Source organism: Notamacropus eugenii, chromosome 2, assembly GCF_028372415.1.
Source record: "Notamacropus eugenii isolate mMacEug1 chromosome 2, mMacEug1.pri_v2, whole genome shotgun sequence".
NCBI classification, from domain to species: Eukaryota; Metazoa; Chordata; class Mammalia; order Diprotodontia; family Macropodidae; genus Notamacropus; species Notamacropus eugenii.
This window is the reverse complement of record NC_092873.1, coordinates 320,747,409-320,765,276: the sequence shown is the minus strand read 5'-3', so window position 1 is coordinate 320,765,276 and position 17,868 is coordinate 320,747,409. Positions and strand designations below refer to the sequence as shown.

Genomic DNA, 17,868 nt, shown 5'->3' with positions numbered 1-17,868 from the left:
AGCTATGATGGGGCCTGGCCTCTCATCTCCTTGAACCTAACAGCCTCTAGTTAGAGCAGAGGTACAGCCAAGGGAGGCAGAAAACTTCATTCCAAGCCCAATCATAGAAAAGGAAAAATGTTTTTTAAAAAATCTTTGGAGTCCTTAAAGCCCTTCTACAGAGAAGACTTTTATGCTATAATGGGTCTTGACCAAATCACAAGGCTGGAAGAGATCTAGGGCTATATCTCTGTTAAGCTGGCTTTAGATCTTAATCCTTGACTCAGATTAGGGAAAACAGGTACACCTTCCTCCCCATGCCCACACCCTAGAAACAATGGGCACTGGCCAAGTTTCCACAGTGAAGCCAAGATTTGCCTTGGTGTGGGGTCTTCATAAATTACCAGGCCCACAGCATTCACCCCACAGTGAAAGTACGGTTGTAGAATCTCATGTTAGACCTTATGCTTCTCTTAACTAAAATCCTCTAGCTGTAATTTAAACTCATTTTCTCAGTTATTCAGACCACAGTGAAGAAAAATGGTTACCACTCTCAATATAAGGATACAGCCTTAGTCTTCCTGTCTATTTTCCCTTAACTAAGTATTTCTAATCCCTGTAATTATTACTTTGAAACTTTTTGGAATAAAGAGAATAATTTGCTTCAAATCATGCCAGAGGAAAAATTTTCAACCTCAAAGAGTTGATTTAAAAATACCAAACAAAAGCAGTTATATGTGCCTCAGTTCCAATGCAGCTACCAAGGCCTACATGGGCCTCCAACAGCTTCCTGCCCACACCTGTCCCCAAGGTCCTCCAGTGCCCTTTGCTTCAATACCTCCAAACTTACATACTTGAATCAAGCCTCCCTCCACCACAATGAGGAAAGAAATTTCGAGTCAATGAGACAGTTCTGCTTTAATGCTTAGGCCCTCGATTTTGAGTAGAGCAGGGTCAATCTGCCCCACTCTGCCTGAGGAATCAAGAATCCTTCCTTAGGGAGAGGCTGTATCAAGAAATCCACAAAGCAGTCTTGGCCAGCTGGGGCTTCTTCTACTTCCAGGTTCACCACACGGTACATATTGGCATGAGCTAAACCTAAGAATGTGGGTTCTTCTGAGTCTAGCAGCTCCTTTCTACAAGAGTAATTCCCTCCCTGATGGTAGATCCGGAAGCCACAGACTTGGGGTAACAGGTAGGACCAGCAGAGGGTACAGCTGAGAAGAAGCTTCGTTTTGAACATGTGTGACTCTGAGTGGATACGCTGCCAACAGGTGTGGGAGGCAGTAAGGTCTCGGACCTGGGACAAGGGTGTCATTAGGCTGTTTGCATCTACTACCTGCCAAGAGAAAGAAAGTTCAGAATATCCCCCTAATCCCTCACTTTCATTCCCAAGATGGGAAATACAAGCCTTGTGTGATTTAGAAGTTGGGCACTAGCACCTCCCCTCCCTCTCTGAGACAAGGGATATTACCAGCAAGCTTTGCAGTTTGTTCCCAGTTTTATAGCAATAACATGCCTTTTCTTTGAGGGTTCAGCATAAGCCCTTAACAGGTTGAGCCCCCAGGATCCCAAACTTCCTTTCTACAAGTGCAGAAATCTTCATCCTTAGGACTCCTCACCTGGATTTCTCCAAGGCGACAAGTAAAGTTTTCATCCTTCTGGCTGCCCAAGGGGCGTGTGAAATTAACAAAGATGTCCTGCAAAAAGCAGTTCTGAAGATTCACTTCATAGCAGCTGTGGAGAGGACAGAGACAAGCTATGAAGACAAAAGAAGGAAGGGCTTCTATGTCGAGTAGAATCCCCTACTACTTCGTTGAGTGACTAAACTCAAGCTCAACTTCTTATACTACTGACTGCTCACCATGACCCAGTCCTATAGTAGTCATGGAAGACGGGGGTTTGGAGGCAAAGTGACAAAGGACCTAGGACTCCAGAGATAAGTTAATTGCACATGTAATAAACTAGGACCTATACCCTGCAGCAGCCCAAAAACCTTCTGAACAGGGCTCTTCCAATAGGTAAGAATAACCCCTCCCCACCACCCTCCAGTCCTGGGAATTCTCAGCTTGGAAATCCTTATACCCACTCACCTCTAGCCCATCTTCATGGTAGGCCAGCCCCTTGCACAGTGCAACACACCCTTAGGGGAGGGGGACTCACCGATGGATCCAGCCCCCGTTGAACTGCTGGCTGCATCTACCAACCCACCTGAGCAGCTTGGCTGGGGGTACCCGGAGAGGTCGGGGAGTGTGCCTAGTGGTTGACCCTGCTAAGGAGACAAGTCAAGAAAAATATGAGGCTCAATTCTATTTTTCCAGCCAGATTTCCAAGTCAGAAATGCCAAGAAAGAAAGAACCAGGAACCAGAAAGAAACCAGCCAGGAAGCTAAAACTTCCATTCTTTTAGAAGTTGTCAATTGGGGGCATCTGATCTCCCTTCAGTAAAACTGAACTTTGAATAAGAAAATAACTCAATGATAGGGTTCCCCACCTTTTCATCTACTCCATAACACTTTATCTGTTCACTCCTAATGATACACCCAGTTGGAGGTACAGCTCAAAAAATCCTGGACTGTTGGGAGTAGTCTACAAAGGAAAGTGGAAATGAATTCTTCCTCTAGTCTACTTCTAAAATGATCATTCTGGGACATGCTGTCCCTTCCTGCAGAATTTAGCTGAGACCTTAATACCCACTTCCAGGGCCCCTGTGAGGTCTCTGCCAACACTCTTTCCACCCTGTTGGTCATACAAGTTTTTTCAGACTTTTGCTTCCATAGAAGACCACAGAAGGCAGAGTAAAAAGCCCAGACAGAAGAAAAGACATCAGAGGAAAGAAGTTGAGTGAAGGCAAGAGGGAGCCTTGTCCTGATTCCTCACCATGTACAGATGAGATGCCCCCAATGTTACATCTTCCAGCATCAAGGGTGGAGAGTTCCAACGCAACGGTGATATCTGTGCGCCCTTCCAGTTTGTATATTAGAGACAGATAAATTTTTGGTGGTGCTGGGACTTTCAGAGAAAAAAGCCTAGAGGAAAAAAAATTATGCAATGAGACGCCTTAGAGAAACTCTACTAAGATACTAGGTTCAAGTGCCTTGAGCCACAAAGATACTGAAACACTATAAACCCTAGGATCTCCACCTCTCCCTTCCACGACTTAGCTATTTGGCTAATGATAACTACTATACTATTCTAGTTAGTCATGACTTTGGAAAGTCATGAGGAAAATCAGATCTTCCTCAAACTAAAGTACAACACATGCTGAAAACCTTTATCTGCCCTGGCCCTCTAGTACTTTGCCCTACCAGGTAGGCCAGCTAAGCTGCCAGCACACAGTCAAAAGAGAGGCTGAAAATCCCTAATCTCCAATCATTCACCTACCTCACAGCCACCTTCCCAGTGTTGGAAGGAATCACCCCATGAACAAGCAGGGAGCTTCCTCCATTCCAGGCATCCATCAAGCAACTGTGAATCCTCACCCAACCAGACTTATTTTCTAATGCATGGTCTCCAAAGATAGGCTGGATTTCCTGAGCACTCAGGTGGTACCAAGGTCCAACTGTCTCCTCCTAAAAGGAAAAACCAGGGGCAAGGAAAGCATTCCATGAGGTCATGCAGGACAAAGTGGACAGTAGGAATGGACAGGGATCAAAGTTGGATATCAATTCTATTTGGATCACAAATCCTAGTCTCACAAAACAAACCTCCCCTCCATTTCTCACAAATTGATGGAAATTAGAAGACAAAAGGGAGAATGTTTCCCCTTGCAAAAATGTAATACAAGTTATAAATAATACAAGGGAAGGCTCATTGGCTGGAATATAAGGCAGGAAGAGGTATATCTGGAAATTAGTGTTATGTAAAGACAAAAAGCACCAACTAATTTTTTTAATCCAGTACAAGCAGGAAACTCTTGTTCTACCCTCAACCCAGCACGACTTCAAGGGTACAAGAGAACCACAAATACTGCACACACCTGTCCATAGGAGAATCTCCGTGTTCCCAAGCCCAGACAGAATGAGGTGACAAAGGGCAGGGAACAAATGCTGTGAGTGGGCAGATATTGCTCCAGCAAACTCCAGAACCTACACAGAGACATGTGGGTGCAGGAAGAACTCAAGAAATGTAATAAAGAGGAGACTCAGCATACCCTCAATCTCAACCATTCTATCTTATAGCTTTCCCCGATCCCATCCAAGACAAACTTATACTTGCCTTGAAATATCTTTGATAAAAGTCTAGTACCCAAGTTATATAAGAAATTGACATATATAAAAGACCAAGAGCCATTGTTCAAAATATAAGTACCCCAAGAAGAGTAGTTTTCAAAAGAAGAAATGCAAATTGTCAACAATCGTATGTAAGGTTTTTCCAAATCATTAAACCTGAGAAATTCACACTAAATTTTAGTGTGTTTATAGTTTATGAGGTTTTACCTCATACCTATGAAACTGACAAAAATGATAAAAAACATAGTTGAATTAGAGGGGCTATGGACCAACAGACACCCTCATACACTTGCGGGTAGAGCTATGATTTAGAACGATCATTCTGGAAAACAATTTGGAATTATTAAAGAAAAATCACTAAATTGTTCAAAGCATTTGGCTCAGTAATCCCATGAGTGGGGCATATGCCCAAGGAATCAGTGACACAAACAAAGGTTTTATATACACTTATACATGTGTTTAATATATACATATATACACTTATATTTGTATACGTGTATACATGTGTGTGTATATATAAACAAAACAAAATATTATAACACTCTGTGAGAACAAAATATAACTTCATGTTTCCTCAATCACTTTGCTTCATTCAACAGAAATGCCAGTCTGAGAGAAGTGGTCCCTCCATCCCTGACCCATCTTCCATTCCTCACTGCTTTTCCATCTCTTTCTAGGACATTCCTACCTGGGGGCAGCCAAGCTGTTTGATTTGCCCAGAAAAAAAAAAAATAATCAGAGGTCCCCTTCTCTGACTCACTGATCTACTACTAGAAGCCCCAACTGGGACTGAGAACTCACCTGTCCTGGTTCTGGAAGAAATCCTTATTATCCAAGCACTCATACACCCAGCCAGGAGCAAAAAGCGCAGCTGAGAACCCATGCTTCCGGATCAGCTCCAGTGACTGCAAAAGACAGAAGGCAGAGAGAAAGGCTGGTCATATAAAGTAAAAATAGTTCATCCACCGCCTTCTCTGAGGCTAAGGTTACAGATCGGGATTCTCTCATTATCAGAGCAGAAAGCGATGAGTCTCTGACTCCTCATCAAACATGCCCTCCTCTATCAGTCAGTTCTGAAATTTTTCCACATTATTCTGATGAACTCTTGGGTTTTTGTAGCTCCTTGAGAGCAGGTACTGTTTCACTTTTATCTTCGTATGTCCCACACCCAGCACAGTGCCAGGCACATAAAGAGCACTCATTAATGCTTATTGGTTAAATGACCCTTTGCTGCTCAGATTCGTGCAGAATCCTATTGGAGCACTCTGCAGTTTCACATATTGGCCATAAGAGGGCACTGCAGGGTGGAGGAAAGCCAGAAGGAATGTCCAAAGTGTAAAGGAATGCAGGAAACCTCTTACCTCATTACATAATTGGAATAACCAGGAATAAGAATGTTCTGTGATGGCATTTATTTATTCATTTAAAGCTTAATTAATGACTGAAGACCTCCCTACAGAAAAAGATAAGGGACAGGAATGACAGTTCAACAGACAGATTGTCTATTTTTCTCTCATGAGGTACATCAACCCCTAAACTCCCTTTTCCATTTTGCTGCCATAAGTTGTATTGCCAGAAACTCATAACCAACCTATCATTTCCCAAAACCAAATACCCCAAGTCATCACCTAAACTGACCAAAGAATTTAAAAAATATAAAAATACTTTTAGTATTCCCCAAGTCTGCTCTGCTATCCTGAAAAGGTACAGAAAGAAGGTAAGAGCTAGTCAGAATGGAAGGGACTGGTGGTCCAGGCTACTCTCAAGTACACAAGAATTTATCACAGGATCAAAGATTTAGAGCTAGAAGAGACCTCATTTAATCCAATTCCTCATTTTACAGATGGTGGAAACTGAGGCCCAAAATGGTTAAGTGACTTTCTTATCATCACAGAAGCAATAATGAGGGGCAGAGGCAGCATCTGTACCTGATACCTCCAACTCCAAATCCAGCACTACTTCTCAATAGCTGACAGTCAGAATTCATAGTCATACAATAGAACTGAAAGAAGCTTTGAAGACTGTTTAACCTATCCCACCCCTTCCCCAGCTTCCCCACCAGTCTTCCTTTTCTCAGAGAAGAGAAGGGACATGCCTGAAGTCTGCATCTAGAATACAGGTCCCCAGATTTCCAGTTGTCCAGGGCTGAAGTGAGCCCTGTCATATCCATGCTGGGTAGCCCACAAGTCAATGGTCTCTAAGTCTCAATTTGTCTATCCTCAGAAGAATGATGAGCACCTTCCTTCTCCAAGGTGAAGGGAAAGGTGAAAAAGACAATAACTAATGGGAAAAAGCCATTAAAACCTTGAAAGAGCCTTACCACCTCAAATGGTGACTAAGCCTCCTTCATCTCCCCAGGCTACTCACCTTGTTTGTGTCAAATCCACCTCCAACGACACTTCCTCGTGCAAATACGTCCACTCCTACATACACATCTGCCTTGCGCATCTCAAAGGCTGCCATACGTTCCAAGTGCTCCTCCTTCCAATTGTAATTGGTGAAGATACCATCACAGGAGTCAAAGAATACCCTGGGAAGTAGCAAGACACAAAATTGGGGAAGGGTCAAACCAGCCAGTCCTGCTCTCTCAGTCTTTACTGAGCCCTCTTATTCACAAGGGTTCCCTTTCTTCCAGAAGTAGGAACTATAGGCAGGCTCCCCGAGAACCCACCTTGCCTTTAAGCTCCTAGAGGGCATGAACTGTGTCTGTAAATCACTCTCCATATAATTGTAAGGGCAAGGCCATAAGCAATTAAAACTTTTGATGAAGAGGAGGAATCTAATTAGACTGTGCCTTCTCACCCAAAGTGGCCACAGATTCAAACCTCTCACAGATCAGAGCCACTTCTGAGTTTCAACACGAACACGTGTGCGCACACACACACACACACACACACACACACACACACACTCACTCACTCGCTGGCAAATGGCCAAAATTTTTTGTTTTTTTTCTTTTTCTAAGTAGTTCATGCTCCCCACAGGAATGAAAAGCATTAATATTCTTTACAACCAACCCACAACACATTACAATAGGCCTATGCAAGTAGTTATGCTTAAAGGCAAGGCAAATTAAGAATAACCTCACGTCCTCCAAAGGGAGGCAGAATTCTTTTGGGTGGGAAGACGAAATGTCAGTTAATTAGGCCTGGAAAGGCAAGGATGAAGACCAGATCCTTCTCAGAGCTGCTCAGTTGATCTGACAAGTACCTTCGATCTATAACATTAGCCATCCTTATTGGGTTGAGACTGGAATCTATTCCAATCTCTTCTCACTCTTCTGCCCACATTCAGGAGACAAGGAAAACAGAGACCACATTGCCACTGTTAAATCAGCTCACCTATTACTTTCATTCAATTCATTTTGCCACTTGAGCTGTCCATCCTTCAGTACGCTATCATACCAAATCACCAATCCACCTGGTACATGTTGGTGCAACTGGTCAGTCAGGTATCGCAGGAAAAAAGGAATGTTCTCCACTGCAGCCATCTGTGAGAAGGGGGAAAGAGACCATTTGACGTTGTCTGAGTTGAGTGCAATTTAGAAAGCATAAAGGGCTCCAGGTAAGCAAACTCTTCTCTCGGGATAGGAAGAACATTACTGGTATGAGTTAAGCTGTCTACACTGGCCAAATTTTATACTCTTGTCTTGGGGCACTGGTCTCTGACAGATGACTTTGTCTTGCCCATACCCAGAGTCCCATATATAGCAGTGGGGCCATGTCACTATATCACCACCACACATATCTTCCCTCTCCACACTTTTCCAGCTCCCCTTTCTGGGCTTTCTTCCCCATTAGAACAAAAGCTCCTTGAGAGCAGGGACTGTCTTGATAACTTGCTTTTGTTTCCTCAGCATTTAGCATGATGGCTGGCACGCGTAAAACCCTGATGGGAGTAATGAACTAGAGTAGGGTGGAAGGCTGGCTGGGGGAAGAGGACCACACTCACGCTCAGTGAGTTCTCAATGTTGATCAACCAGCCATCAAAGCGAAAAAACTGTGCAATGCGGACTAGCTGATCTGCCACCTTCTGGTAAGAGGATGGGTCTCCAGACAAGAATTTCTCACAGAGTCGCCCACCTTCTGTCCACTCTGTAATCAAGGTTCCTAGAAGACAGAACAGAAAGGTTAGGCTCTTTGATGATGTGCAGGTGAGAAGACAACTTGCTTAGCAGGAGTGAGTATAGCTTGGATGGAAACACCAGAGTTGTGACGTCAGAGGTAAATCAAAAGGCCACCAATGGGTCTGCTAATGAGTTCTGGCTAGCTAATAATAGCAGACATTTATATTTTACTACATATTACCATCCTCTATGGCCCATCCTGACTGACCTGTGGCTCACACACTCTATTTCCCATCCTACTGTCTCCACACATACCTGGCATGAATTCCTTCATCATCTTAAACTCTCCTGCTTCCTTCAAACCTAAGCTCACGTATAATTTTTGACATGAGGCCCTTCTTGACCCATTGTATGCTAATGTCTCCCCCAAACCCAAAATTACCTTGTTTCTACTTTCTACAAATTTTTTTTTTATTTACATGAGCTCCATATTGAGCAAATTCTTGTCTCAGGATGGGTAGAAGGCTACTGCTATGAGCCAAGCTGCCTGCACACTAGCCATCATCTCTCACATCTCCCCCAAACCAAATCTTACACTCTGCCCTTGGGGCACTGGTCTCTCACAGATGAGTTTTCAGTTTGTCTTGCCCAGAGTCCACCCCCATTCTACTTCCAGGCTATGTCTGCACCATGTCGCCACTACACATACCTCCTCTGCCCTCACCTTTCCAGTCCCCTTCATGTGCTACCTTCCCTTCCCTTCCCCAACAGAATGTACCTTTCTTGAAGAAAAGGTCTACTTTCATTCCCAATGGGCTAGAACAGTATCTCATATAGTGTTTAATAAATGCTTGATTGATTAAAGTTTGTAAAAATACTTTAGATATGCTTTCTCATTTGATCCCTACAACAGCCTTGTGAGGTTCCTACAATTATTACCAGAACCATTTTACAGGTAAGGAAACTGAGGCTCAAAGAGGTAAAGGTAAAGCATTGCCCTTGTCCATATAGCTACAGAAACGTTGGAGGCAAGATCTGAACCCAAGTTATTCCTGAGTCCAAGGCCTGTGCTCTTCTCTTTGTGCCATATCACTTCCTCTAGTGGTAACAGTAGCTTATGTAAAATTTTATGGTTTTATTTATTTATATGATCTCATTTGATCCTCACACCAATCCTGTTGTGTTGGCATTAGTATATCCATTTAGCAGATGAGGAAACTGAGGCATAGAAAGGTTAAGGGACTTGACTAAGGACTGAGAGCTAATAATGACTCTTCAGAGTTAGGGGAACTTCAAAATGAGGTTTCTAACCTCAAAGACAACATTCTTTCTATGACACCCCAGCTAAGGAGGTAGTGTGGAAAGAACATCTGGGTTCCAATCTTGGATCAGCATACATCCTTCCTGTGTGACCCTGGGGCAGGTCATTTAAACTCTGCCCCTGATTCCTAATATATGAAATAAAGGAGCTTGATTTTAAGATTCCCTTCCAGCTCTGTGAACCAAAGAACCAACATATTTACAGATACTTCCAGTCCACAACAACTGCCTTGATCTTCTCTCGTTCCTACATCACTCTGACCTGCTACTATGTACACTCTTTAATAATTGAAGACTGATTCAGCCTGCCATCACTCTTACCCAGCACAGAGACCCCATTCTTATGGGCAGCATTGGTCCAGACCACTGGAGGAATGGTGACTGTGCGATGGCTGAAGTATACAAAAATGTCAATACAATGCCAGTGGTAGAAGGTGTAGGGAGACTCTGTCATAGAGCCTTGAATAAACCTAGTAAAGGAATAGGATGAAGTCAAATCACAGGATGCAAAATGGGAAACTCAGTTCAATTCAACAAGCATTTCTCATATGCCATTGTGTTAGGCGTAGTTGGATAAAAAGACAAAACCAAAGCAGACCCTGTCCTCAAAAAACTTATGTGCTGTTGGAGGGAAAAGAACATGTACCCAGGAACTGAAATGTAAAATGGAAAGTAATGGAAAGGGATTTCTAAGGAAAGAGCAAAGGAAACTATCTCTCTTTTTTACATTTGGGTTCTGGCTTATATCGTATTTATCTGTGTACACACCACGTTCCCTGCTCTCACTCCATCACTGGAAAGTAAACTTTCTGAGGGCAGGGATTATGTATTATTCAACTTTATTCCTGCCTCCAGAGGTAATTCAAGTCCTGAGAAAATGTTTGCCATAAAAATACCTAGGAGTATACTACCAAGTGACACTCAGGACATATATGAACAAAACTACAAGATACTTTTTACAGAAATAAAGGAAAACAAATAATTATAGATATACTAAACATGATAATACTACTTAAATTAATTTAGTGCCGCAACAATCAAACTACCAAGGGGTTTCTTTAGAACTCAAAATAATAACAATGTAACTCATCTGGAGGAAGAAAAGGTCAAGAACATCAAGAAAAATAGTGAAAAAAAAGCAGGGCTCAAGGGGACCTAGGAGTACCAGATCTCTGTACTATGAAGCAGTAATCACCAAAATTACCTGATGATGACTAAAAAATAGAAAAGCTGACACATGGAATAGACTAAATAAGCAAGATATAAAAGCAAATGAATGTAGTAGCAAAGTATTCAATAAAATAAAAATATTGTTATACCAAATATTGGGATAAAGGCTCACTATTTGACAAAACCTGCTGAGAAAACTGGAAAGTAGCCTGGCAGAAATGAGATTTAGCCTCCAGGGGCGGGGAACCTGGATTTGTTCTGTGAAGCTGGTATTCGGTCAAAGGGCCACACTTGAGGATCTAGACAACTATAACGCCAATGCAATACCCATAGCAGCTGCTATGAATATGCATACGTATTTCCAGGGTAGATGCACAAAAAACAATAAACTCTCTTCCTCAAAGGCGAAACCAAAATGTTTATTTAGAACATCACTATTAGGACGCCAAGAAGTCAGACTTAACAAGGTTCTCATCACCAATTCAGAGTTGATTTTATCTGTTCGTGATCACTTCTACTTTTTATTTAGCAATGAAATCTTTCTTTCACAACTAAGTATAAGGCAAGATTTCACTGCTAAAAAAAAAAATAGAAGTGATCACAAACAGGTAAAATCAACAATTTTGATTAACTAAAATTGAAAAGTTTTTGCTCAAACAGAATCAATGCAGTTAGAATTTTAAGGGAAACCTTTACAGCAGATTTCTCTAATATAGGCTAAAATATATAGACACTTCAAATACATAAGAACAGTCCTGTCTCTGACCGTGTGCCAGTCACTTAACTTCTCAGTTTTACAGACTACTCTCTAAGATGACAAATAGCAGAAAAGGCATCAAAGGCATTTCCTATTTCAGGATATCACAGATCCAGTACCTATTCTCTATATAAGAACAAGAACCATTCCCCAAAAGAGAAGTGATCAAATGTCAGTTTTAAAAGAAGAAATGCAAGCAAGCAGCAACCATACAAAAAATGCTCCAAATCACTGATGATAAGACAAAAACAAACTAAAACAATTCTGAGCTTTCACATACTGGCAACGATAACAAAAGAGGAAAATAAAATTACTATTAAGAGCTCTGAGAAGGCAACTATACTAAGGCACTTTTGGTAGAGCTGCTGATTGAGCCAATCATTCTGGAAAACAATTTGGAACCATATTCAAAAATCACTTTGACCCAGCAATAATACTACTAGGCACATATCCCAAAGAAATCAAAGAAAAATGGAAAGGATCCATAAATACAAAAATATTTTTGTTGTAACAAAAAATTGGAAACAAAGTAGGTACCCATCATTTTGGAGTCTATGCATCTAATGGAGTATTACGATGAATGACAGATTCAAGGTAACCTGGAAGATTCATATAAACTGAAGAATAAAGTGAGGAGAACCAGAACAACTTATACTGTGACCACAATAATGTAAAAAAAAAACAAAAACAAAAACTGAAAAACTTTACAAGTCTGTTCCATGCAGTGGCTGATCATGATTTCAGAAGACTATTAAGAAAGCAGTTCCAGATTAAGACAGATTTTTAGACAAAGGAAAAGCTTTGAATTGTTTTGCATGACTATACTAATTTATTATAGGGTAGGGTGAGTTGGTAGGAAATGACAGTGATGCCAAAAAAAAAAGAGAAAAAAACAACAATAAAATATAAAATGTACAAAAAAGCCAAAAAGGAACACAAACAGGGGAATTTTGTTACTTCCTTGTAAAATTTAAAATACATATTTTTGAAAACTATACATAATAGGCTTTTTTTGGTTCATCTTTACATACTGAAATGTTTATGTTTATAGATGATTAACTTAATAAAAAGGATAATTTTAAAAAGACATTTGTTGAATTGAATAACTGAATTCATCTATGCCCATTATGACTCATCCCTACTGCCAAAATAATTCCCTAGGAAGCATCTTTCTTTTTGGGTTTCACATGCAAGATCACAGGATCCTAGGCTTAGAACTGGAAGAGGCTTTCAATGCCATCTATTCCAACCTCCTTATTTAAAGATGAAGAAACAAAGATGCAGCCTTTAAAGCGATCATGTGATTTGTCCAAGGTCACACAGTATGTGCCGAAGTCCAGTATACCTCCAAGTCCAGTACGCATTCACTGTACCACACTGCTTTTCATTAGAGGAATATATCTTTCAATTTTGAAGGAATGATAACAATAGATAAGTGGGATTCCAAAAAAAGTGGTAGACTCCCTCATTCATTTAAGTAAAGTCTCCCTATGTTCTATAACAAACCTCACATTAGTCAATAAAAGCTAGGAGATTCAGGACCAATTGTGAAGCTATGGGAGGATGGTTAATAAAACGAATCAAGAAAGAAAGCAAGCTATAGGATTATGGCTTCAACAAAGAATAACCTAACTTACCCAATAGCCCCAAACTAGTTAGTTGCAGAGGCAGACTTAGAACCAATGTCTTCTGACTCCTGATTCAACACTTTATTAACTACACCTCAGTGGTCTCTCAATTTGACCACTGTTTTATTGGATGAAGGCTAAAAATTAACTCACCTGTCTCCTAAGTAACCACCCATCATGTCATGGCACACCAGAGTCCGAGGCCTCTGGATTTGAAGTGATGGCTGGCGATCTGCTAGGGGTATCATAGCAATGTTAAAGGCATCATCACTGCCTGGGGCCCATGCAAGAAGCTCCTCCAGTGAAGAAAAGTAAAAGCTGACAGGTTCAGTGGTGATCTTGTCATAGTTTCTAACTGGACAGAGGAGAGAACCATTGGGAAAAGTCATTGAAATGTGGTAACTTTGAAAGTGAAAAGGAACTGAGATGAAATTTTGAGAAGAAGCCCTTAAGGCAGGAGTTCTTAATCTTTTATCTGTGTCAAAGACTTAATGAAGTCCAAGGACCCCTTCTCAAAATGTTTTTAAATACATAAAATAAAACATGTGGAATTACAAAGGAAATCAGTTACAGTAAAATACAAATACAAATATTGGATGTTAACATATGACAGGTCAAGAATCCTTGCCATAAGCCCTGCAAAAGTCAAACAATGTGCACAGCTTCAGGTTTTCTTACTTGGCAAGGGAGTTGGCTTAAAATTGATCACCTCTCGAAAGACTGGATTCTGGCTCTCTTCCACACTTTAGCAAAAGAAAAAACACGGAAAAGCTGTTAGTACAAAATGGACTAGGATTAAAATAGAAGAAATCTTTCTCCTTAAATTTTCTGGTCCACAAACATCCTGCAAAGAAATTCAACCTATCTTCCCAGAGTTTGTGCAATTGCTCACGTTATATAATACATTTCAGTATACTGGCAACTCTAGTCAAATACTTGTTGATTGATTAAGAGACTTCCCCTTATCATTAGATATCATGTCCTCTACAAAATAGCCAACCCAGAAGAATTGCTCCAAAGACTAAGGCCAGGTTATATCATAGTGGAAACACTGCCTTCACAAGGCACTGTGCTAAAATGCTAGGGAAAAGACAGTTTCTTCCCTTAAGTAATTAACAAGCTAATGGGGGAAGAAAATAAAGAAAAGAAAGCTGAAAAGGGTGGGTGGGGAGTATGCCAGGGAGCCAAGAAGCAGAGAAAGAGACTGGGAAGACTTGAGCCATTGCCACATCCCACTTAAAATACCCCGATAGATTTTTTTTGGTCATTCTTACTAGAATGTAGGCTCCTTGAAGACAGGGATTGTTTCTTTCTTTCTCCCTTTTTATTTTTTTGTATCCCTAGTAAAGTGCTTGGCATATTTAATAAATGCTCATTGATTGATGTATAGGTTGAAGGAAAATGAGGTGTCACTAGTAACATTAATAATTCACTTGTGAACCTGGGTGACTAGAAGGATGCTAGAGCCCTCAACAAGTACCAGGCAATTTGGAAGAGGGGTAGAAACATAGGATAATGACATCTCTCACAACCCGCCATTCCTGCACATATTGTAGGACTCCCTCTGTCTTAGGAAAACTGGGAGGGGGAGGGGGAGGTTCTAGGAATGTAGGTGAGTCACCTATCTTCCAAGATACTTATGGTGCTCTGGGCAGATTAGATATGTCGGGGACGGAAAACGGGGATCAGTTTTCCCACAGGGACATAGAGTTACTGCCCTAAGAAACCAATGCCCAGCTCAGAAGGGAAAGACTGCACAATGGAGAGATGGGGTAGAGTGAGGAGGGTTGAAGAGCCAGGCTTGGAGTCAAACCCTAGCAATCAGTCACTATTGATTCCCCCCCTCCTCTGGCTGATCACATTCCCCTTGGAGGCGGGGCTGAGCCCCAACTTTCGATACCAGTGACCTAGAAGACAAGAATAGTCTAACTGGGGGGGGGGGGTGCTCTCATTCCTACTGGGTAAACTGAGCCACACCACGTCAGAGGTAGACGGGACCCTTCCATTTTCCAGACAGGGGACTCTGGAGCCCCCTCCAAGTGGCATGTCCAAGGTCGGGGAGGCGGCAGAGTCCCAAGGAGGTCTAGAAATAGAAATCCACAACCGCAGCTCAGCAGCCTCACCTAACAGTTGGGAGCCCTGAGGGAGGCTAGGGTCCTGCATTCTAGTGCTGGCTCTGCCCCTAACGAACTCTGACCTCAGAGCCCAGGAATTAACCTTCTCTGGACCAGATTTCTCATCCGACAAAAGACGGACGAGGACCGGATGACCTCCGGGGGCCCTCTGGGGATTCTAGGTAAGCCGCAGGAGCCGGTGGCCATCCCCTCACTGGACACAGGAGGACCCCCTAAGGCCGCACTCGATCGAAAGCTCTGTTTTTAAATGCAAGACCACGGAGCGATCAAAGAGGGGGAGGGGAAAGCGTGGGCAGCCCGGCCTAGCCGAGGCGTGCGAGCGCGGGATCCGCAGGCTGGAGCAGAGGAGGGGGCCGGGGGGACTAGTGCTCCGCGCCGGGAGGAAGAGATGAACGTCCCTTCCGTCCAACAGCGCGCGCTCGGCCTCTCCTTCCCCACCCCCACCCCGGCTCGCCACATCCCGGCTTCCCTTCACCTCCGCCCGAGCCTCTTCGGCGAGCGCGGCGGCTTCGGCTTCGTCTCCCGCGGCTGCTCCTTGTCGGCCGCCGGCGACAGGTGCGGGCTACGCCGCCTAGACTTTCCCCGGCTTGCACCCTTCGCCGACGACTCCATTGGGTCTCCCGGGAGGCGCCGGCCACAGGTCCCCAGATCAGCCCCCCTGTGAGTGGTCTGGCCTACCGGCGTGCGCTTAGAGGTCTTGGCTCCCGCCAATGGCGCCGCTCGGTCCCGCCCCTTGTCGGCCCGGCCTCCAATCAGGCCTGGACACCCACAGTCAGCCTTGGAGGGAGGGGCCAGGGTACTGGTTGGAAGAGCTTGGGGGAGGGCCCGGGCTCCTGACATTGACCTGAACAGGTACTCTCGAAAAAAGAATTAATGAATGAGTGTGGGGGTGAGGAATGTGGGGCTATGTCTCAATAAGCTGGGATACAGGTTTTCCCCTTCTGTTCTTACAACCTCCCCACCCCTAGTTTGGGAAGCCGAGCCACCAAGCAGCCCTGGAAGACGCCCAAGCCAAGCGGAGTTGTGTGTATTCCTTGTGACTGGCTTTGAAATGCTTAGGAGGCGTCCAGCCTTGGAGTCTGTCGTCCTGACCACACCTGGAGCTGGCCGCTGGAGCCGGGAGGTGCTCATGCTGTGCTCCTGCCCATCCGTGGAGCAGAAGTACAGATAAGGACTTCCCGAAAGCTGGAGGCTGCCTAGTAGTGAGGGAAAGAAGGGAAGAGTTAGGATCCCTCCCCTTCGTGCAAAGACTTGAGCTCCCTTCCTGCTCTAAGTCTGTGAAACTATGATCCCTTCCATCCCGTACAGCTCTCGATGTATGAATTAATCATTATTATGATTAATATGAACCACTCTGAAGCAAAGCAAGCCAGCATTTATCAAGGGTCTACAGTGTACCAGGATCTTTACAAATACTGTCTTATTTGATCCTCACAGTAACCCTGAGAGGTAAGTGCCCTCATTTTATAGCTGGGGACAGAGGTTAAGTGACTTGCCCAGGATCATACAGCTAATAAGTGTCTGAGGTCACATCTTGATTCAGGCCTTCCAAGGCCAGCACTCTACCTACTGTACCACCTAGCTGCCTCTAATAGTGGAAAGCAGAGGTTCCCAAACTTATTTGACCTACCTCCCCCTTTAAAAAAAAATTACTCAGTGTCCTCCTGGAAATATACTTTCTTTAACTCTTTAATGGTTTTGAAATTTGCATAATTTTTTATTTAAATTTATTTATTTAAGTTTTCAACCTTCATTTCCACAAAATTTTGGGTTCCAAATTTTCTCCCCATTTCTCCCCTCCCCCACCCCAAAACGCCAAGCATTCTAATTACCCCTATCACCAATCTGCCCTCCCTTCTAACATCCCTCCGTTCCCTTGTCCCCATCTTCTCTTTTGTCCTGTAGGGCAAGATAACTTTCTATACTCCATTACCTGTATTTCTCATTTCCTAGTCGTATGCAAGAACAATACTCCACAGTTGTCCCTAAAACTTTGACTTCCAACTTCTCTTCCTCCCTCCCTCCCCACCCATCCCCTTTGGGAAGGCAAGCAATGCAATATAGACCATATCTGTGTAGTTTTGCAAATGACCTCCATAATAGTTGTGTTGTGTAAGACTAACTATATTTCTCTCCATCCTATCCTGCCCCCCATTGCTTCTATTCTCTCTTTTGACTTTGTCCCTCCCCAAGAGTGTTAACTTCTAATTGCTCCCTCCTCCCATTGCCCTCCCTTCCATCATCCTCCCCACCCTGCTTATCCCCTTCTCCCCGACTTTCCTGTATTGGAAGATAGGTTTTCATACCAGAATGAGTATGCATTTTATTCCTTCCTTTAGTCGAATGTGATGAGAGTAAGCTTCATGTTTTTTCTCTCCTCCCCCCTTTTTCCCTCCACTGAAAAGTCTTTTACTTGCCTCTTTTATGAGAGGTGATTTGCCCTATTTCATTTCTCCCTTTCTCCTCCCAATATATTTCTCTCTCACCCCTTAATTTCATTTTTTTAAGATATTATCCCATCTTATTCAATTCGCTCTGTGCTCTGTGTGTGTGTGTGTGTGTGTGTGTGTGTGTGTAATCGC

At 43.1% G+C, this 17,868-nt stretch overlaps 1 protein-coding gene across 3 annotated transcripts; it reads right to left on the bottom strand.

Moving 5' to 3' along the window:
* Positions 1-878: 878 nt before the first annotated feature.
* On the bottom strand, positions 879-16,141 carry ENGASE (endo-beta-N-acetylglucosaminidase). 3 transcript variants are annotated; one of them, XM_072645200.1, is made up of 14 exons: positions 15,762-16,141; positions 13,830-13,894; positions 13,305-13,506; positions 9,918-10,066; positions 8,162-8,319; positions 7,552-7,700; positions 6,578-6,740; positions 5,012-5,115; positions 3,958-4,066; positions 3,363-3,550; positions 2,859-3,007; positions 2,143-2,251; positions 1,602-1,716; positions 879-1,318 (listed from the first exon to the last, which is right to left on the bottom strand). In XM_072645200.1, the coding sequence occupies exons 1-14, from the start codon at positions 16,124-16,126 to the stop codon at positions 905-907; spliced, it is 2,439 nt and encodes an 812-aa protein (XP_072501301.1). In that variant the 5' UTR covers positions 16,127-16,141; the 3' UTR covers positions 879-904. The 3 variants fall into 3 exon arrangements, with proteins under 3 accessions (XP_072501301.1, XP_072501302.1, XP_072501303.1); XM_072645201.1 differs by having other exon boundaries at positions 2,143-2,248; XM_072645202.1 differs by lacking the exon at positions 15,762-16,141 and adding an exon at positions 15,349-15,531.
* Between the last annotated feature and the right edge of the window lie 1,727 nt (positions 16,142-17,868).

Coding starts and splice junctions, on each gene's coding strand:
- ENGASE (XM_072645200.1), bottom strand. CDS start 16,126: ATGTCAGGAGCCCGGGCCCTCCCCCAAGCTCTTCCAACCAGTACCCTG. Junction 6,741..7,551: donor GAATTGAATGAAAGTAATAG/GTGAGCTGATTT, acceptor GCTACTTCCCAG/GGTATTCTTTGACTCCTGTG. Junction 3,008..3,362: donor ACTGGGAAGGTGGCTGTGAG/GTAGGTGAATGA, acceptor TTTTTCCTCTAG/GCTTTTTTCTCTGAAAGTCC.